Genomic DNA, 22,835 nt, shown 5'->3' on the forward strand with positions numbered 1-22,835 from the left:
CTTACATATTGACATTAAGCACACTTTTATCGTCAAGAATGTCCAATGTAAACAGTGTACAGTGATATTGGTGGAAGATATTTTTATTTATGTTGTGAACTCCATTACTCAGAAGAGGTGTGTCTACATTGGCAGAATATATACAATGTATTACAGATTACAGTTTATACTGTGTGTTGTTGTTACAGGAAAGACTTCAATGTACGATTGGACTATTATATATATGTATATAAATAAAACCTTTAATGTAACATCTACTATGTTGAATACATTTTTTTAAACTTTGTATTTTCAATGACAGTTCCTACAAATCCAGTAAGCAGTTTTGGAGCATGTTTCTGTCCTGTGCATTTTTTGGTGAACCCACTCCAAGCAGCCAATCTTAAACCATGTGATTGACTGATTTTTGTTGCTTTACGTCCAGTGGCAAATAAACCATTTGTATAACTGTATAAACATTTTGTCTTGGTATTGTTTAAGTTTCGATTCAAACGCATCTCAGATTTTATATTTTCCACTAAAAACAAATTGTGTAATATGGAAAATCTTCCTTTGGTCCATTGTTCAAAGTATAATGACAGTAATAACTGTATGTATGCAATTATATACTGGTACTTAGAAGCGAATATTTTTCTCAGTTCTTGACAACAAACAATTGAACTCAGTGGCGAATCCAGAATGTTTGCCTAAGAGGGGGACCACTCCCATCACGCTTCAGTGATTCCCAATATAAACAACCAATATTTTACAAAAAATGGGGGCCCTGGCTACCTGGGCCCCCCTAAATCCGCCTCTGGATCTATATTTGTTTTCGCTTTGGCACTACTAAACTGTAGCAGTTACGGTGACCTATAGTTGTTAATGTCTGTGTCATTTTGGTCTTTTGTGGATAGTTGTCTCATTGGCAATCATACCACATCTTCTTTTTTATATATGTAGTAGCTGTACATTTCAGAATATCAAAACAATTAATACTATCATCATATTTCATTAATACAAATATTATGATCTAATACATATTCGTTTAGAAACAAAACTATAGGAGGTTCAAGTTTAATAAATATAGCGTGTCTATTTTAGTATGTATTCATCTCCAATATTGTTTGTCGTCATGCATATATATATATTTATATATATATATGACACTAATACCATTACCATGATTACGATCTGGTTAAAATGATTGATGTGCAAATAAATTTGGAAAAGTCATTCGTTCAGGTATGTAACTGTTAAATTATTTCTTTTTCTCCTTCTTAACCTTTAAGTTGTTACACTTCTCATCCTTCTTTGCTTTCAGTTTCTTACACTTATCGTCCTTTTCCTGCTTAGCCTTGCGTTTTTCATTTAGTATTTGTGGACTCGTTAACAGTCTATGGGAAGTTAACCTTCTGCGGTTTTTCTTAGGTGGTTTTGGAATTATAGGCGGCAATTTGAAAATATTCTCCAACTCTGAATTCCATTGAGAAGACCATCCAGTGATATCTTGATGAAGTGATGATTCCACGGTTTCTCCTGCAGTGATTTCCATGTTACCATCATTAAGTGCTGCCAAAATCGGTGTTCAGAATGAAAGCATCTGCATACCTTTCCTGACTATACAAGTCATTTTAAGTAATTCTCCAAAACAGTGAATAAGAAGACATTTTGGTCTTAAAAAAAGTTATTTGACGGACCGTCAAGTGAATCATTTAATTGGTGTTGTGATGATTAATCCGCATTGGACGACTATGTCAGTGATATTAGAGAGCCGTGGTGTAGTGGTTAGTGCATCGGACTACTAACACAAAGGTTCCTGGTTCGATTCCCGTTTGGGATGACAATTTCAGGAACTCAATTTTCGGCTCTCCCTTGACACCATCTGCGAGTATGGTCTTGAGGAAACGATGATAGTCCGTCGGAAGGGGACGATAAATGGCTGACCCGTGTAAAGAGAGAGCCATATCTCTTGCATGTTAAAGACACCCTTGTAGATTTCGAAAAAGAGTAGGCTAATGCCGCTACAAGGCAGCACTCGCACCCGCAAAGTGGAAAGGGATTAATATAAGTTGCAAAACTTTTTTCCCAATCCACTATAAATAAATATGTTTAAACTAAACTAGTGATATCTTAATGCCGGTATGAACTTGATATTCAAAACAATATATATTAATATACATGTCATAAAGCAAATGGCAACTTAAGATATGGAAACACATTTTAAAGATACAAATTCATAATTCTGAGAAATGTAGAAAAAGCTGCCCCAATCCCTATGTCTTCAAAATCTTGTTTATTTGCAATGCAAAGATAAAACTGAGCAAGGAAATGGGGAATGTGTCAAATAGACAACAACCCGACCAAAGGCAGAAAACAGCCGTAAGTCACCAATGGGTCTTCAACAAATATAGAAAAAAAACCGGTCGCAACCAGAAAAACTACATACAAAATATCGGCCGTATATTAAGGTCATTAAGAGCATTCGGAAACGTAAATGTTTGAACGAATTATTTGGGTGAACGGATTAAAAAATATGTATTTAAAAAAGTAAAATTGTTAGCGCTTACAATCAGTAATATACTTGAATGTTTGGATAACAAAAGCGATTATAATTGAACCTCTAGAAAGTGAGTATAACTGTATTACTCTATTTTTTTTGAATTACTAGATCATCAAACAGTATCTATGTTACTTTCATCTCCTTTTTTAGCCGGAAAACGTTATGGTAATTTTATAACCTTGATGAATGTATCCGGTCGGATATTGACCACTCTAACACCTACGGCATCTTTTCCTTGCTTTGAGACAACTAATTCCCAGTGCTTGGATTGCAACTAGTCTTTAACATGGTGAATACTTACTAAAGGTAATTAACAAGTAATTTACAAATAATGAATAACTTACAGTAAACCATAAATTTATTAAGCTTTATTGTTTTGTGTATCTCGAAAAGTTGAATATTGGGGAAAATCGTCAATAAAAACAGTAACTAAATCGCTGTGCGATCATTCATCTACCATAAAGAGGCAGAACGATACTCGATTAATGTAAGAGCAAAATAATAAATAAATGTTTTTATGATTGTGGAAAACTGATGCTAGAGTTAACCGCATAAAAATCACAAAAAGACGATCTTTGTCAAAAAAATGCCAATAGAAACGGCTATGGTCATATAGATTACACAATTGCGATATTTCTCCACTCGAGACAGTTAAATTTTAATATTTAAAGCGCGAGGCTTGCCGAGCTTTTTAAATAATTAAAATTTAACTGTTGAGAGTGGAGAAATATCGTAATACACGAGTTACAGTGGTGGAATCTGTTTCTCTTATGATTTTTATCCTTCCTTTTCAAAGATTTGAGGAAAGTTGTGTACTTTTAATGTAAGGTCATCAGGCATGGTTGCCTTTTTCATGATGTCACAATAAGAAAATTCAGAAGAAAAAAAGAACATTCAACGTCACAATTAAATTTTAACCAATCATTTGCCGAGAACAGATTTTTCACTAGTGAGGAGAAATATTTTTCTCACACCGGTCAGGAAATGTGAAAATAGCACAAAAATTAGAGAAAATTGTCAGTCACCACGGTAGTGCAACTTTATATAGTTCCTTCATTTTTATTTAATATTTGCGTTATCAGATTAAAATACATGTATATGTGTATTTTAAAACATGTGACCAAATTATAACTTCCTAAGGGTGGCTCAAAAAGCGACAACTTTGGCATCTTTTGACAAATTTTGAGTGTTTTAAAAAAAAAATATATATCAAGAGGAATTCCATGGCAGCTGTCGTTCAAATACAAAATAGATAAGTTCAGCTAGAGATGTAGTAAGCATTTAAAACTGGCAATTTCCCCTTCAACAGCACATTGTATGACTAAATAACATATATATTTGAAATATATGAAATTTTGATCAGTTGTGTGAGATTTTGACCCTGTGTTTGAAACAAAAAGAAATTTACCACATCTCTAAATAGTATGTTTTGTAAGCATATAAACAATAATGAAAAACTCAAACCTAATGTTTTTATTGCGTTTATTGATCGACTAAAATTGAAAAATACGACTATATATATTAATATATATATATATATATATATAGTTAAATCAACTGATGTTATTAGCCCTTTAAAAGCCAATGTTTAAATCTTTAGCACCAGTGTTAATTGCGTGTATGAAAAAAACCGAAAACACTACTGTGTTCACCGTAGACGGTATTTCCACAGACAACATTCAATTAATGTTTAAAAAGTATATATAAATTTAATTGAAAACGGATTCACTTTTAAATATATCAGTAATATTAATAAACGCATACGTTCATATGTACATGTACTTTTAAAACCAGAAAACCAGACATAAATGTAAATAAATATAGAAAGTTTCTCATTATTTAGTAGTAGAATATAGTCTTCCTCAGCTCAATAACAATCAGTTTGGTTAACCATAGTAACACAAATAATGATATACATATTAAAAGATTTGTATTTTACAACATAATAATTATGATGACCTTAAAATGGTTTTTTTTCTAAGAGTATAATTAAATGTCATGAAAAGGTTAAAAAGTACTGGCTATACGTCAATGAGACACCAACCCTACAAGTGCAGGTCAACATATTAATAAGATCAGCTTCTATTAGCGCCAACTTTGTGTTGAAGGATTGATTAATGATTTTTGCGTAAAACGTAAGTCACCTATTACACAGGTTGGTCCTCTCTGCAAAATATTCAGTATGCCTTCGGAATATGCAAGTTTTGTCAAGATTTTTCGAATAACAGATTCAGATTCAATAGCGGGTAACCAATCTACCTATTACATGTACACAACGTGTGCCTTTAGTCGGAAGTAACGATTTGCTTATCTTTACGAAGCACTAAGATTAGCCCCGGTTTTTTGTTAATTGGGTTTACGTTGATTACTGTAAATTCAGAAATTTATATTGCGTGCACTTATTATTGCGATTTTGTCATTTTAGACTCAAATGCGATTTAAATTTTTGCGATATTGGAAAAAATCCTTTTTTATTCATATAAATATTTCAAAATGCGAGTTTAAATTATTGCGATTATAACTCTATCGCATTTTTCGCAATAATAAAAAATGAATTTACAGTCATCTTTAATTTTTTTGTGTAATGTAGGTATACTCTTGTTTGTATGTTGGTTTCTTAGCTTATTGTCATCGTTTTATTGTCTTTGAAATCTAAAGTATTGTTCTGGTTATCTTGTTTGTATTCTTCTGTTGTTGTTGTTTTTATATATATATGTACTGTAGTACGCCGCTAGATTAAAACTGACGTGGAAAGGTAACACACGGCCAGCGAAAGCTCTTTTTTTGAGAGCCCAGATGGTCGTGTGGTCTAGCGGGACGGCTGCAGTGCAGGCGATTTGGTGTCACGATATCACAGTAGCATGGGTTCGAATCCCGGCGAGGGAAGAACCAAAAATTTGCGAAAGCAAATTTACAGATCTAACATTGTTGGGTTGATGTTTAGACGAGTTGTATATATATATATATATAAAAGGGACCTGGTGACAACGTAGTCTACAAACAAATTATATAGATATAGTAAGATGTGGTATGGGAGCAAATGAGACAACTTTCCATCCAAGTCACAATTTGTAAAATTAAACTAGTGAAGGTCAAAGTACGGCCTTTAACACGGAGCCTTGGCATACAGTATGTACAAGCAACCGGTCTAATTTTACCTAACAAAATTCAGATTATCTAAATTATAAATCCTTCTAAATGTAGTTTCTGAATAAATAATGATGACGGCCAATAGAAAAGAAATTATTAACCGATACTGTTTTAATGGTGCCGGTATACAAAAATATGATTTGGAGTATTACAATGACATTGTGCATCTCGCCTGGGAAAAGCATTCTGAACCAAATTAGAAAGTTATACTTATATCTGAATGCTATCATGAATCTATCTTGGAAGTTTCTGTTGATAAACATCTGATCAAGACACCTTAACATACTCTAATCAATACTACCCGAGAATTCTTTCTCACGTTAATCCCTTAACAGTCCATCTGTTCTCTAGGTTTTTTTATTGGGTATTATCTGAGCGTACAAAATGCTTTTCAGTTACGTATTCTTTGGATTATCAAAGTGATTCATTGATGAATAATTATATTGATGTGTAATGATATCAGCAAAAGGCCAATTGGAATGAAATCTAACATATGTCAATGTTTTTGTTTTCGAATAGCAGAAAGTACAGGGCAGTGCCAGGTTAGTTACTTTTCTTTTCAATCTTACTATAATCAGTAGATCCATTGATTTGTTGATCAATGTTTTGGGTGTAATCAGAGCAGATCAAACGAGGGTTTGTTTTTTAGTTTTAAAAAGGTTCTAAATTCTATTTGAACGAAAATCACTCTGTAAGCATAGTCCAAATAAAAAACACCCTGTAACCGTTTTCATCTATAGAACCAAATCCTTTCAAATTATTAAATTAAAGTGCCAAAATGCAAACAAAACCTCTCACACCCAGCAACAGTATCATTCTGGCTCCCAAATACAAGTTTTTAATGTGTGCTTGATTTGCATTCACACGGTGCCCTTCCTATTCAAAATGCTTTATTTGATTGACAACGTATTTGTAATGTTGGGTGTTTGATCTGTTGGAACAAGGTTTAATCCTATCTGACTAATTTTGTTTTTAAACAGGACGGTGAAAGAATAATGATCTAGCAACAACAGTTACTTTCACGTTCCCAAATTATGATGGTAAACTTTCCTCTCACTTACTATTCGTTGTTTGATAGTATTTTTTTTAATTTTAATTTTAATTTTCAATTTAAGTTGAAATAAAAGACACCACATGTAATGCTAGATCTTCATATCTAAGAAGCTGAAAGTAAGGATCACTGATTGGGAACTTGGCTATTTACGAACCAGATGACTAAATTTCCAATTGTTAACTTTCAAATTTAATGAAGCAACATTCAAGGAGCACTTGCATTTTACTCACGTCCCAGTTGATACGCCTTCCATAGCTGGTGTTGTCGATCAGGATTTCTTTGATAAACAATTTGCTGCTTACAAGCACGATACTCATTGATAAAGTTAAAGTCATCTTGTTTGAAGAATTTGACTTGTCAGCAAATATGACGTATCAACGATTTATTTCTGGCCATGAACAACATCCTTGGCTTTCCTTTTATCTCTTTTAAATCGTTCCTTATTATGCCTTATTTTAAGAAGCATATCGAAACGATACAATTTTATTTAAAGTGTGTGTTTTTCCCACTTCCCTTGCAGTTCAAGGGAAAGTGATTAATTGTCAAACATTTTAATGCGTACTACCTTGCGTGATACAGTTTATCAGCTCTTTAACTTTTGAATATGTTTCCGATTTTCAAAAACTATCAACGAGGAGACATTAATTTTCGAAACCTGTATCTGGTGCAGTAAAATTGGTACTGTTAATGCAGGAGGATGTACCGAATCAGAAGTAGGACAGTCATTATTCAATTATGACTCCATATCATACTGTACTAACTAATAATGTCCCTTTTCGCTGAACTAGTACACATTTTTAGCTCACATGGCCTAAAGGGCCAAGTGAGCTTTTCCAATCACTTTGCGTCCGTCGTCCGGCGTCCGGCGTCCGTCGTCCGTCGTCGTTAACAAAAATCTTCTTCTCTGAAACTACTGGGCCAAATTAAACCAAACTTGACCACAATCATCATTGGGGTATCTAGTTTAAAAAATGTGTCCGGTGACCCGGCCAACCAACCAAAATGGCCGCCATGGCTAAAAATAGAACATAGGGATAAAATGCAGTTTTTGGCTTATAACTCAAAAACCAAAGCATTTAGAGCAAATCTGTTTGGGTAAAATTGTTTATCAGATCAAGATCTATCTGCCCTGAAATTTTCAGATGAATCGAACAACCCGTTGTTGAGTTGCTGCCCCTAAATTGGTAATTTTAAGGAAATTTTACTGTTTTGGGTTATTATCTTGAATATTATTATAGATAGAGATAAACTTTAAACAGCAATAATGTACAGCAAAGTAAGATTTACAAATAAGTCAACATGACTGAAAAGGTCAATTGACCCCCTTAGGAGTTATTGTCCTTTATAGTCAATTTTTAACAATTTTTATAAAATTTGTAAATTTTTACTAACAATTTCCACTGAAACTACTGGGCCAAGTTCATTATAGATAGAGATAATTGTAAGCAGCAAGAATGTTCAGTAAAGTAAGACGTACAAACACATCACCATCACCAAAACACAATTTTGTCATGAATCCATCTGCTTCCTTTGTTTAATATTCACATAGACCAAGGTGAGCGACACAGGCTCTTTAGAGCCTTTAGTTTGTTTAGGGGCCATTTGAAGCCCCCTCCAGGTACGGGAATTTCCTTTCTGTGTTGAAAACCCATCGGTAACCTTGAGCTGTTTTCTACTCTTAGGTCCGATTGTCTCTTTAACACATTATATTTTCCATATCTAGTTCAGGACCATCGTTTATTTTAAAAACAGTTATAAATAAATATAATAATTAATAAAAACCAAAAATTATTTGGATGTTTTGTAGGTTTGAAGAAGGCATTTGACTCAGTTTGGAGACTAGGCCTTCTGTATAAATTGATCAAGACTGATAATATTAGACCTAAATTATATAAAGTGTTAAAAAAATATGTATGAATGCACTGAAGCTTCAGCAAAATATAAAGAAAACATATCTGATTCAGTATTTATAGATAGAGGCTTGAAACAGGGTGACAGCCTCAGCCCAAATGACCTTCCTGAAATTTTTGATCGTGACTGTAAACCAGTAAATCTTAATAACATGTCATTAAGTTGTCTTATGGTTTGCCGATGATTTACTATTATTGTCTGAAAGTGCAGAGGGTTTACAGAAGTCATTAGAGAAATTGAGTAACTATTGTAAAAAATGGCAGTTGCCAATTAACATAAATAAAACTAAAGTGATATACATTAAAAACTGTTTGAATCTTTAATAAAACCAATTTTAATGTATAACTCAGAAATTTGGTATATGGACAACTATGAAAATATATTAAGATCTCAGAGTAGAGCAATAAATAATCATAAAGATTTTGATTTACTAACATCAATTGATAATAGCTTTATTGAAAAGGTGAATTTAAAATTTTGCAAATTAATTCTAGGTTTAAGTAAAAAAGCAGTAAACATTGCATCAAGGGCAGAGTTAGGACAATATCCAATAGAGGTATATGTAAAGGTTCAAGCACTAAAATATATGGCAAGAGTATCTAACACAGAAATTAATCCGTTGTTATATGATGCATATTGCACAGCTAAACTGTTGAATGAAACAGGAACCTATTCTTGGTATACCTTTGTAAAAAATATAACTCATGAAAATAATTTAAATATATCTGATATACAAAATATTGACTTTATAAAAGAAAAATGTAAAATGAATAAACACATGAAAGAGAATAACTTTGAAATAAGGAAAAAATTCACTAAATTAAGGGTGAGTGACCATATTTTGGAAATTGAAAGGGGTATATACAAAAATATAAAAAGGGAAGAACGTTTATGTCAACATTGTTGATTTTGTTATCAGTAAATTAAAAGCTAACTAAATATTCCTAGTATGTTATATGTATATACATATTCATGGATCTACAATCTGTCGATACCTGTAACATGGCATTGCACAAGGTCATGTTTTTCTCTGGCTGCTTATGACGTCTTTACACTAAATCCATTGGATGTTGGATGTGTACGGATTGATAGTTTAGTCTTAGTTGCATGAGTTTTTTATTAGTTGTTAGTGGCTTTGAACTAGCTGTCAGATAACTGCGAGTACGATCAGATCATTGTGTCTTTTTGTGTCGGGATGTTATAAGTACCGGGCCATTTTGTCCATCTGATGAGTTAAGCCTTTTTCAACTGATTTTTATAGTTCGTTCTTATGTTGTACTGTTATACCACTGTCCCAGGTTAGGGGAGGGTTGGGATCCCGCTAACATGTTTAACCCGCCACATTATTTATGTATGTGCCTATCCCAAGTCAGGAGCCTGTAATTCAGTGGTTGTCGTTTATTTATATGTTACATATTTGTTTTTCGTTCATTTTTTTAACATAAATAAGACCGTTAGTTTTCTCGTTTGAATTGTTTTACATTGTCTTATCGGGGCCTTTTATAGCTGACTATGCGGTATGGACTTTGCTCATTGTTGAAGGCCGTACGGTGACCTATAGTTGTTAATGTCTGTGTCATTTTGGTCTTTTGTGGATAGTTGTCTCATTGGCAATCATACCACATCTTCTTTTTTATATTGTTGTCTAAATAAAATAGATGATGAAAGAGCATTTTTTATTTACATGTACAAAAAATAAAGATTTGAGATTAGAATTTTTGCAGAAAGTTAGAAATATCTATTCCGATATAAATAATATGGATAATTTGGATAAATTGGTTTTATGTCTTTCTTGTCCGTCAATTATGCAGTATGCTGCTTCATTTGTTAAAAAGTCATGGTCACTGAGGAGGGTGGACTCAACAACTGCATATACATATATGTATATAATGTTTTGTTTTTTTTGTTGTTTTTTTTTCTGTATGATGTATTGTAAAATTATTATGTTGATTTATGCTACCGCGGGTAAAGGTACGTGGACGGCCTGATAGCGGGCTACCGCGGGTAAAGGTACGTGGACGGCCTATCAGCGGGCTGTATGCCATCAACCCATATGGGTAAACATGTGCATTTATATTCAATAAAGTTTATTATTATTATTCAAATCATATAATTCGATCTGTAATTGATTATTATACCAGGTTTTGTTTAAAGATAACCAAACAATCTTAATATGTAGTTTTAGTATCCACAATTGAAAGGAGTTCAGACAGTAGGACAGATTGAATCACTTTTGATTTCTAAAACGACAGAACTCCTCACGACTTTCGAGAGATTTGTCTCTTCAGATTGGTTTTGTGAATATGGCATCTCACTTCATACGCACTTAAATTGAGTAAAATACGGTTTAATGATGAACTCGTGTTCTAACAGTCATATATATACTCTATAATTACAATTGATAACAAGTTGAAATTGACTATTCCTATACATAAATATACATGTATGTGTTTTATTTCAATATTTTGTTATATTGATGATTTATCAGGTAATCAATGCCAATTTTTCGAATATACAATGATGCAGTCAATATGGGATTTCTATGCCCACGTAAAACACGATTTCCTGAAACATAGTCTTATGACCAAGTAAACTATACAACAAAATAGCACTCCTTAATTCAAGGTATGAACAAGTGCGTAAGATAATGCTGTACTAAGTATAATTGCCAGTTCTGTCCTCCATTCTCACGGTAAGATTGTATTTCTTGTTTTCTTTACAATTTGTTAAGATATTAAACGTACCCTTTGGATTATATCTATGGAAGTTTAATATAACTTAAAAATAAGTCCTATGTAATTGGTGATTGATTGCTGCTTATATTCTTACGCCCAGAGTCAAATATTTATGAATTTCCCAGGACGAGAACAACGAAACTATACAATTTTTTGAAAACCCGGATGAAAGACGGTCAATCTCGAATGACACAGTAAACAGAGAATTTGTCATGTGACATATATGTGTACCATTACCATTATAGAGTTGTTGCAAAGGGCTCTGTAGCGTGCCGAAACCATCAAAATTCAAATTCCTCTGTCAATCTGATGCATTCTACAACTAGTGTGGATCTAGCCGTCGATAGCAGCCGGCGTTAATATTCATGAGGCCAGCCTTCAATAATATTCATGAGCCGTCAATAATATTCATGAGATGACTTGCGTTCGAAGAAGTGTTGTTAGAAACTATGAACGATAATTATAATTAAATAACGTTCCTATTTATATTTGATATTACTTCAAATAGACATGTCAATGGGTGTCTTCTTCGAGGTCCGCGTTTATTGAATCAACTTTGGGTCTTCTTCAAGGTCTGCGTCTTTAAACAACATTGTAAATGTAATAAAAACAATGTAAATGCCTCCATAAATATAAAACAAAGAAACGGTCTTTTAACATTCTGTGATTAGAGAAATAATGTAAACTAAAGCAATAACAAGTTTTAAAAAAATATAAAATATAGAAATTAAACGGGACATTACAACAAACAAATAAAGTAAAGAACAGTTCTTAATAAAATTTTGTGATAATTAAATCAATGTAAGCTACAATAAATTTTAAAAATTGATTAAATATAGAAATTTAGGAATGACAGAGAATTGATGGTCATTTGTTCGTTGTCTACAAATATAGTCCAATCATGAAACTAAAACATACAATATTACGACAGTATTTTCTATTTAAATATATCAGAAAAATAGAAACATAGTTAATTGCAGAAATAAAATAACAGAAAAATAACAACTGTCAATTACTATTTCAATGACATATGATTCTTCAAAATTATGGAGACCAATCTGAGTCATTATTAACAATTCATATTATTGCCTCTAAAATGGCCCATAGCACTTATGCCCTAGACCCGTACGAGTTAGTCAGGAGAGAATAAGGGGGTACCCTGGTATATCACAAATTCGAAAATGAACTATTGCCGGCTGGCCAAACGAAGAGATTCTCCACGTGGGCAATGGTACCAGACGAAGAGGTACTTATTGCCTTTAAAATGGCCTATAGCACTTGTACCCTAGGCCCGTACGAGTTTGTCAGTAGAGGGTTCAAAGGGGTCATATGGTATCCGGTTTACAACGAATTCTTACTGAACTATTGCCGGCTGGCCAAACTAAGAGATTCTCCACATCGACCATCATACCAGAGGTAGAGGTGTGTATTGTCTCTAAAATGGCCCATAGCACTTATGCCCTAGACCCGTACGAGATAGTCAGAAAAGGATAAGGGGGGGTACCCTGGTACATCACAAATTCGAAAATGAACTATTGCCGGCTGGCCAAACGAAGAGATTCTCCACGTGGGCAATGATACCAGAGGAAGAGGTACTTATTGCCTTTAAAATGGCCCATAGCACTTATCCCCTAGACCCGTACGAGTTTGTCAGTAGAGGGTTCAAAGGGGGATATGGAAAATCAAGATACAACGAATTCGAACTGAACTATTGCCGGCTGGCCAAACTAAGAGATTCTCCACACCGACCATTATACCAGAGATAGAGGTTGGTATTGCCTCTAAAATGGCCCATATCATTTATGCCCTAGACCCGTACGAGTTAGTCAGAAAAGGATAAGGGGGGGTACCCTGGTATATCACAAATTCGAAAATGAACTATTGCCGGCTGGCCAAACGAAGAGATTCTCCACGTGAGCAATGATACCAGCGGAAGAAGTACTTATTGCCTTTCAAATGGCCTATAGCACTTATTACCTAGACCCGTACGAGTTTGTCAGTAGAGGGTTCAAAGGGGGGATATGGAATCCAAGATACAACGAATTCTTACTGAACTATTGCCGGCTGGCCAAACTAAGAGATTCTCCACACCGACCATTATACCAGAGGTAGAGGTTGGTATTGCCTCTAAAATGGCCCATATCACTTATGCCCTAGACCCGTACGAGATAGTATGAAAAGGATAAGGGGGTACCCTGGTATATCACAAATTCGAAAATGAACTATTGCCGGCTGGCCAAACGAAGAGATTCTCCACGCGGGCAATGATACCAGAGGAAGAGGTACTTATTGCCTTTAAAATGGCCCATAGCACTTATACCCTAGAACCGTACGAGTTTGTCAGTAGAGGGTTCAAAGGGGGGATATGGAATCTAAGATACAACGAATTCTTACTGAACTATTGCCGGCTGGCCAAACTAAGAGTTTCTCCACACCGACCATTATACCAGAGGTAGAGGTTGGTATTGCCTCTAAAATGGCCCATAGCACTTATGCCCTAGACCCGTACGAGTTAGTCAGAAAAGGATAAGGGGGGGTACCCTGGTACATCACAAATTCGAAAATGAACTATTGCCGGCTGGCCAAACGAAGAGATTCTCCACGTGGGCAATGATACCAGAGGAAGAGGTACTTATTGCCTTTAAAATGGCCCATAGCACTTATCCCCTAGACCCGTACGAGTTTGTCAGTAGAGGGTTCAAAGGGGGGATATGGAAAATCAAGATACAACGAATTCGAACTGAACTATTGCCGGCTGGCCAAACTAAGAGATTCTCCACACCGACCATTATACCAGAGATAGAGGTTGGTATTGCCTCTAAAATGGCCCATATCATTTATGCCCTAGACCCGTACGAGTTAGTCAGAAAAGGATAAGGGGGGGTACCCTGGTATATCACAAATTCGAAAATGAACTATTGCCGGCTGGCCAAACGAAGAGATTCTCCACGTGAGCAATGATACCAGCGGAAGAAGTACTTATTGCCTTTCAAATGGCCTATAGCACTTATACCCTAGACCCGTACGAGTTTGTCAGTAGAGGGTTCAAAGGGGGGATATGGAATCCAAGATACAACGAATTCTTACTGAACTATTGCCGGCTGGCCAAACTAAGAGATTCTCCACACCGACCATTATACCAGAGGTAGAGGTTGGTATTGCCTCTAAAATGGCCCATATCACTTATGCCCTAGACCCGTACGAGATAGTATGAAAAGGATAAGGGGGTACCCTGGTATATCACAAATTCGAAAATGAACTATTGCCGGCTGGCCAAACGAAGAGATTCTCCACGCGGGCAATGATACCAGAGGAAGAGGTACTTATTGCCTTTAAAATGGCCCATAGCACTTATACCCTAGAACCGTACGAGTTTGTCAGTAGAGGGTTCAAAGGGGGGATATGGAATCCAAGATACAACGAATTCTTACTGAACTATTGCCGGCTGGCCAAACTAAGAGTTTCTCCACACCGACCATTATACCAGAGGTAGAGGTTGGTATTGCCTCTAAAATGGCCCATAGCACTTATGCCCTAGACCCGTACGAGTTAGTCAGAAAAGGATAAGGGGGGGTAACCTGGTACATCACAAATTCGAAAATGAACTATTGCCGGCTGGCCAAACGAAGAGATTCTCCACGTGGGCAATGATACCAGAGGAAGAGGTACTTATTGCCTTTAAAATGGCCCATAGCACTTATCCCCTAGACCCGTACGAGTTTGTCAGTAGAGGGTTCAAAGGGGGGATATGGAAAATCAAGATACAACGAATTCGAACTGAACTATTGCCGGCTGGCCAAACTAAGAGATTCTCCACACCGACCATTATACCAGAGGTAGAGGTTGGTATTGCCTCTAAAATGGCCCAGATCATTTATGCCCTAGACCCGTACGAGTTAGTCAGAAAAGGATAAGGGGGGGTACCCTGGTATATCACAAATTCGAAAATGAACTATTGCCGGCTGGCCAAACGAAGAGATTCTCCACGTGAGCAATGATACCAGCGGAAGAAGTACTTATTGCCTTTCAAATGGCCTATAGCACTTATACCCTAGACCCGTACGAGTTTGTCAGTAGAGGGTTCAAAGGGGGGATATGGAATCCAAGATACAACGAATTCTTACTGAACTATTGCCGGCTGGCCAAACTAAGAGATTCTCCACACCGACCATTATACCAGAGGTAGAGGTTGGTATTGCCTCTAAAATGGCCCATATCACTTATGCCCTAGACCCGTACGAGTTAGTCAGAAAAGGATAAGGGGGGGTACCCTGGTATATCACAAATTCGAAAATGAACTATTGCCGGCTGGCCAAATGAAGAGATTCTCCACGTGGGCAATGATACCAGAGGAAGAAGTACTTATTGCCTTTAAAATGGCCCATAGCACTTATACCCTAGACCCGTACGAGTTTGTCAGTAGAGGGTTCAAAGGGGGGATATGGAATCCAAGATACAACGAATTCGAACTGAACTATTGCCGGCTGGCCAAACTAAGAGATTCTCTACAACGAGGTAGAGGTTGGTATTGCCTCTAAAATGGCCCATATCACTTATGCCCTAGACCCGTACGAGTTAGTCAGAAAAGGATAAAGGGGGGGGGGGGGTACCCTGGTATATCACAAATTCGAAAATGAACTATTGCCGGCTGGCCAAACGAAAAGATTCTCCACGTGGGCAATGATACCAGAGGAAGAGGTTCTTATTGCCTTTAAAATATGATACCAGCGGAAGAAGTACTTATTGCCTTTAAAATGGTTGGTATTGCCTCTAAAATGGCCCATATCACTTATGCCCTAGACCCGTACGAGTTAGTCAGAAAAGGATAAGGGGGGGTACCCTGGTATATCACAAATTCGAAAATGAACTATTGCCGGCTGGCCAAATGAAGAGATTCTCCACGTGGGCAATGATACCAGAGGAAGAAGTACTTATTGCCTTTAAAATGGCCCATAGCACTTATACCCTAGACCCGTACGAGTTTGTCAGTAGAGGGTTCAAAGGGGGGATATGGAATCCAAGATACAACGAATTCGAACTGAACTATTGCCGGCTGGCCAAACTAAGAGATTCTCCACATCGACCATCATACCAGAGGTAGAGGTGTGTATTGTCTCTAAAATGGCCCATAGCACTTATGCCCTAGACCCGTACGAGATAGTATGAAAAGGATAAGGGGGTACCCTGGTATATCACAAATTCGAAAATGAACTATTGCCGGCTGGCCAAACGAAGATATTCTCCACGTGAGCAATGATACCAGCGGAAGAAGTACTTATTGCCTTTCAAATGGCCTATAGCACTTATACCCTAGACCCGTACGAGTTTGTCAGTAGAGGGTTCAAAGGGGGGATATGGAATCCAAGATACAACGAATTCTTACTGAACTATTGCCGGCTGGCCAAACTAAGAGATTCTCCACACCGACCATTATACCAGAGGTAGAGGTTGGTATTGCCTCTAAAATGGCCCATATCACTTATGCCCTAGACCCGTACGAGATAGTATGAAAAGGATAAGGGGGTACCCTGGTATATCACAAATTCGAAAATGAACTATTGCCGGCTGGCCAAACGAAGAGATTCTCCACGCGGGCAATGATACCAGAGGAAGAGGTACTTATTGCCTTTAAAATGGCCCATAGCACTTATACCCTAGACCCGTACGAGTTTGTCAGTAGAGGGTTCAAAGGGGGGATATGGAATCCAAGATACAACGAATTCTTACTGAACTATTGCCGGCTGGCCAAACTAAGAGTTTCTCCACACCGACCATTATACCAGAGGTAGAGGTTGGTATTGCCTCTAAAATGGCCCATAGCACTTATGCCCTAGACCCGTACGAGTTAGTCAGAAAAGGATAAGGGGGGTACCCTGGTACATCACAAATTCGAAAATGAACTATTGCCGGCTGGCCAAACGAAGAGATTCTCCACGTGGGCAATGATACCAGAGGAAGAGGTACTTATTGCCTTTAAAATGGCCCATAGCACTTATCCCCTAGACCCGTACGAGTTTGTCAGTAGAGGGTTCAAAGGGGGGATATGGAAAATCAAGATACAACGAATTCGAACTGAACTATTGCCGGCTGGCCAAACTAAGAGATTCTCCACACCGACCATTATACCAGAGGTAGAGGTTGGTATTGCCTCTAAAATGGCCCATATCATTTATGCCCTAGACCTGTACGAGTTAGTCAGAAAAGGATAAGGGGGGGTACCCTGGTATATCACAAATTCGAAAATGAACTATTGCCGGCTGGCCAAACGAAGAGATTCTCCACGTGAGCAATGATACCAGCGGAAGAAGTACTTATTGCCTTTCAAATGGCCTATAGCACTTATACCCTAGACCCGTACGAGTTTGTCAGTAGAGGGTTCAAAGGGGAGATATGGAATCCAAGATACAACGAATTCTTACTGAACTATTGCCGGCTGGCCAAACTAAGAGATTCTCCACACCGACCATTATACCAGAGGTAGAGGTTGGTATTGCCTCTAAAATGGCCCATATCACTTATGCCCTAGACCCGTACGAGTTAGTCAGAAAAGGATAAGGGGGGGTACCCTGGTATATCACAAATTCGAAAATGAACTATTGCCGGCTGGCCAAATGAAGAGATTCTCCACGTGGGCAATGATACCAGAGGAAGAAGTACTTATTGCCTTTAAAATGGCCCATAGCACTTATACCCTAGACCCGTACGAGTTTGTCAGTAGAGGGTTCAAAGGGGGGATATGGAATCCAAGATACAACGAATTCGAACTGAACTATTGCCGGCTGGCCAAACTAAGAGATTCTCTACAACGAGGTAGAGGTTGGTATTGCCTCTAAAATGGCCCATATCACTTATGCCCTAGACCCGTACGAGTTAGTCAGAAAAGGATAAAGGGGGGGGGGGGGGTACCCTGGTATATCACAAATTCGAAAATGAACTATTGCCGGCTGGCCAAACGAAGAGATTCTCCACGTGGGCAATGATACCAGAGGAAGAGGTTCTTATTGCCTTTAAAATATGATACCAGCGGAAGAAGTACTTATTGCCTTTAAAATGGTTGGTATTGCCTCTAAAATGGCCCATATCACTTATGCCCTAGACCCGTACGAGTTAGTGAGAAAAGGATAAGGGGGGGGTACCCTGGTATATCACAAATTCGAAAATGAACTATTGCCGGCTGGCCAAATGAAGAGATTCTCCACGTGGGCAATGATACCAGAGGAAGAAGTACTTATTGCCTTTAAAATGGCCCATAGCACTTATACCCTAGACCCGTACGAGTTTGTCAGTAGAGGGTTCAAAGGGGGGATATGGAATCCAAGATACAACGAATTCTTACTGAACTATTGCCGGCTGGCCAAACTAAGAGATTCTCCACACCGACCATTATACCAGAGGTAGAGGTTGGTATTGCCTCTAAAATGGCCCATATCACTTATGCCCTAGACCCGTACGAGATAGTATGAAAAGGATAAGGGGGTACCCTGGTATATCACAAATTCGAAAATGAACTATTGCCGGCTGGCCAAACGAAGAGATTCTCCACGCGGGCAATGATACCAGAGGAAGAGGTACTTATTGCCTTTAAAATGGCCCATAGCACTTATACCCTAGACCCGTACGAGTTTGTCAGTAGAGGGTTCAAAGGGGGGATATGGAATCCAAGATACAACGAATTCTTACTGAACTATTGCCGGCTGGCCAAACTAAGAGTTTCTCCACACCGACCATTATACCAGAGGTAGAGGTTGGTATTGCCTCTAAAATGGCCCATAGCACTTATGCCCTAGACCCGTACGAGTTAGTCAGAAAAGGATAAGGGGGGTACCCTGGTACATCACAAATTCGAAAATGAACTATTGCCGGCTGGCCAAACGAAGAGATTCTCCACGTGGGCAATGATACCAGAGGAAGAGGTACTTATTGCCTTTAAAATGGCCCATAGCACTTATCCCCTAGACCCGTACGAGTTTGTCAGTAGAGGGTTCAAAGGGGGGATATGGAAAATCAAGATACAACGAATTCGAACTGAACTATTGCCGGCTGGCCAAACTAAGAGATTCTCCACACCGACCATTATACCAGAGGTAGAGGTTGGTATTGCCTCTAAAATGGCCCATATCATTTATGCCCTAGACCTGTACGAGTTAGTCAGAAAAGGATAAGGGGGGGTACCCTGGTATATCACAAATTCGAAAATGAACTATTGCCGGCTGGCCAAACGAAGAGATTCTCCACGTGAGCAATGATACCAGCGGAAGAAGTACTTTTTGCCTTTCAAATGGCCTATAGCACTTATACCCTAGACCCGTACGAGTTTGTCAGTAGAGGGTTCAAAGGGGAGATATGGAATCCAAGATACAACGAATTCTTACTGAACTATTGCCGGCTGGCCAAACTAAGAGATTCTCCACACCGACCATTATACCAGAGGTAGAGGTTGGTATTGCCTCTAAAATGGCCCATATCACTTATGCCCTAGACCCGTACGAGTTAGTCAGAAAAGGATAAGGGGGGGTACCCTGGTATATCACAAATTCGAAAATGAACTATTGCCGGCTGGCCAAATGAAGAGATTCTCCACGTGGGCAATGATACCAGAGGAAGAAGTACTTATTGCCTTTAAAATGGCCCATAGCACTTATACCCTAGACCCGTACGAGTTTGTCAGTAGAGGGTTCAAAGGGGAGATGTGGAATCCAAGATACAACGAATTCTTACTGAACTATTGCCGGCTGGCCAAACTAAGAGATTCTCCACACCGACCATTATACCAGAGGTAGAGGTTGGTATTGCCTCTAAAATGGCCCATATCACTTATGCCCTAGACCCGTACGAGTTAGTCAGAAAAGGATAAGGGGGGGTACCCTGGTATATCACAAATTCGAAAATGAACTATTGCCAGCTGGCCAAATGAAGAGATTCTCCACGTGGGCAATGATACCAGAGGAAGAAGTACTTATTGCCTTTAAAATGGCCCATAGCACTTATACCCTAGACCCGTACGAGTTTGTCAGTAGAGGGTTCAAAGGGGGGATATGGAATCCAAGATACAACGAATTCGAACTGAACTATTGCCGGCTGGCCAAACTAAGAGATTCTCTACAACGAGGTAGAGGTTGGTATTGCCTCTAAAATGGCCCACATCACTTATGCCCTAGACCCGTACGAGTTAGTCAGAAAAGGATAAAGGGGGGGGGGGTACCCTGGTATATCACAAATTCGAAAATGAACTATTGCCGGCTGGCTAAACGAAGAGATTCTCCACGTGGGCAATGATACCAGAGGAAGAGGTTCTTATTGCCTTTAAAATATGATACCAGCGGAAGAAGTACTTATTGCCTTTAAAATGGTTGGTATTGCCTCTAAAATGGCCCATATCACTTATGCCCTAGACCCGTACGAGTTAGTCAGAAAAGGATAAGGGGGGGTACCCTGGTATATCACAAATTCGAAAATGAACTATTGCCGGCTGGCCAAATGAAGAGATTCTCCACGTGGGCAATGATACCAGAGGAAGAAGTACTTATTGCCTTTAAAATGGCCCATAGCACTTATACCCTAGACCCGTACGAGTTTGTCAGTAGAGGGTTCAAAGGGGGGATATGGAATCCAAGATACAACGAATTCGAACTGAACTATTGCCGGCTGGCCAAACTAAGAGATTCTCTACAACGAGGTAGAGGTTGGTATTGCCTCTAAAATGGCCCATATCACTTATGCCCTAGACCCGTACGAGTTAGTCAGAAAAGGATAAGGGGGGGGGGGGGGGTACCCTGGTATATCACAAATTCGAAAATGAACTATTGCCGGCTGGCCAAACGAAGAGATTCTCCACGTGGGCAATGATACCAGAGGAAGAGGTTCTTATTGCCTTTAAAATATGATACCAGCGGAAGAAGTACTTATTGCCTTTAAAATGGTTGGTATTGCCTCTAAAATGGCCCATATCACTTATGCCCTAGACCCGTACGAGTTAGTCAGAAAAGGATAAGGGGGGGGGGGTACCCTGGTATATCACAAATTCGAAAATGAACTATTGCCGGCTGGCCAAATGAAGAGATTCTCCACGTGGGCAATGATACCAGAGGAAGAAGTACTTATTGCCTTTAAAATGGCCCATAGCACTTATACCCTAGACCCGTACGAGTTTGTCAGTAGAGGGTTCAAAGGGGAGATGTGGAATCCAAGATACAACGAATTCTTACTGAACTATTGCCGGCTGGCCAAACTAAGAGATTCTCCACACCGACCATTATACCAGAGGTAGAGGTTGGTATTGCCTCTAAAATGGCCCATATCACTTATGCCCTAGACCCGTACGAGTTAGTCAGAAAAGGATAAGGGGGGGTACCCTGGTATATCACAAATTCGAAAATGAACTATTGCCGGCTGGCCAAATGAAGAGATTCTCCACGTGGGCAATGATACCAGAGGAAGAAGTACTTATTGCCTTTAAAATGGCCCATAGCACTTATACCCTAGACCCGTACGAGTTTGTCAGTAGAGGGTTCAAAGGGGGGATATGGAATCACAGATACAACGAATTCGAACTGAACTATTGCCGGCTGGCCAAACTAAGAGATTCTCTACAACGAGGTAGAGGTTGGTATTGCCTCTAAAATGGCCCATATCACTTATGCCCTAGACCCGTACGAGTTAGTCAGAAAAGGATAAAGGGGGGGGGGGTACCCTGGTATATCACAAATTCGAAAATGAACTATTGCCGGCTGGCCAAACGAAGAGATTCTCCACGTGGGCAATGATACCAGAGGAAGAGGTTCTTATTGCCTTTAAAATATGATACCAGCGGAAGAAGTACTTATTGCCTTTAAAATGGTTGGTATTGCCTCTAAAATGGCCCATATCACTTATGCCCTAGACCCGTACGAGTTAGTCAGAAAAGGATAAGGGGGGGTACCCTGGTATATCACAAATTCGAAAATGAACTATTGCCGGCTGGCCAAATGAAGAGATTCTCCACGTGGGCAATGATACCAGAGGAAGAAGTACTTATTGCCTTTAAAATGGCCCATAGCACTTATACCCTAGACCCGTACGAGTTTGTCAGTAGAGGGTTCAAAGGGGGGATATGGAATCCAAGATACAACGAATTCGAACTGAACTATTGCCGGCTGGCCAAACTAAGAGATTCTCTACAACGAGGTAGAGGTTGGTATTGCCTCTAAAATGGCCCATATCACTTATGCCCTAGACCCGTACGAGTTAGTCAGAAAAGGATAAAGGGGGGGGGGGGTACCCTGGTATATCACAAATTCGAAAATGAACTATTGCCGGCTGGCCAAACGAAGAGATTCTCCACGTGGGCAATGATACCAGAGGAAGAGGTTCTTATTGCCTTTAAAATATGATACCAGCGGAAGAAGTACTTATTGCCTTTAAAATGGTTGGTATTGCCTCTAAAATGGCCCATATCACTTATGCCCTA

At 38.4% G+C, this 22,835-nt stretch overlaps 1 protein-coding gene across 2 annotated transcripts in view; it reads left to right on the forward strand.

The window, feature by feature from the left end:
• The first annotated feature begins 6,089 nt into the window (after nucleotides 1-6,089).
• LOC143082909 (uncharacterized) overlaps nucleotides 6,090-22,835 on the forward strand; it is a 92,438-nt gene continuing 75,692 nt past the window's right edge. Inside the window, exon 1 of one of the 2 annotated variants that reach the window (XM_076258912.1) lies at nucleotides 6,090-6,231. In XM_076258912.1, coding sequence (XP_076115027.1) covers nucleotides 6,183-6,231 — 49 coding nt within the window. In that variant the 5' untranslated portion in view covers nucleotides 6,090-6,182. Of the gene's footprint in view, nucleotides 6,232-11,263; nucleotides 11,347-22,835 lie in introns of those variants that run through there. The other variant, XR_012980503.1, reaches the window with a different exon arrangement.

This window comes from Mytilus galloprovincialis, chromosome 7 (genome assembly GCF_965363235.1).
Source record: "Mytilus galloprovincialis chromosome 7, xbMytGall1.hap1.1, whole genome shotgun sequence".
Taxonomy (NCBI): domain Eukaryota; kingdom Metazoa; phylum Mollusca; class Bivalvia; order Mytilida; family Mytilidae; genus Mytilus; species Mytilus galloprovincialis.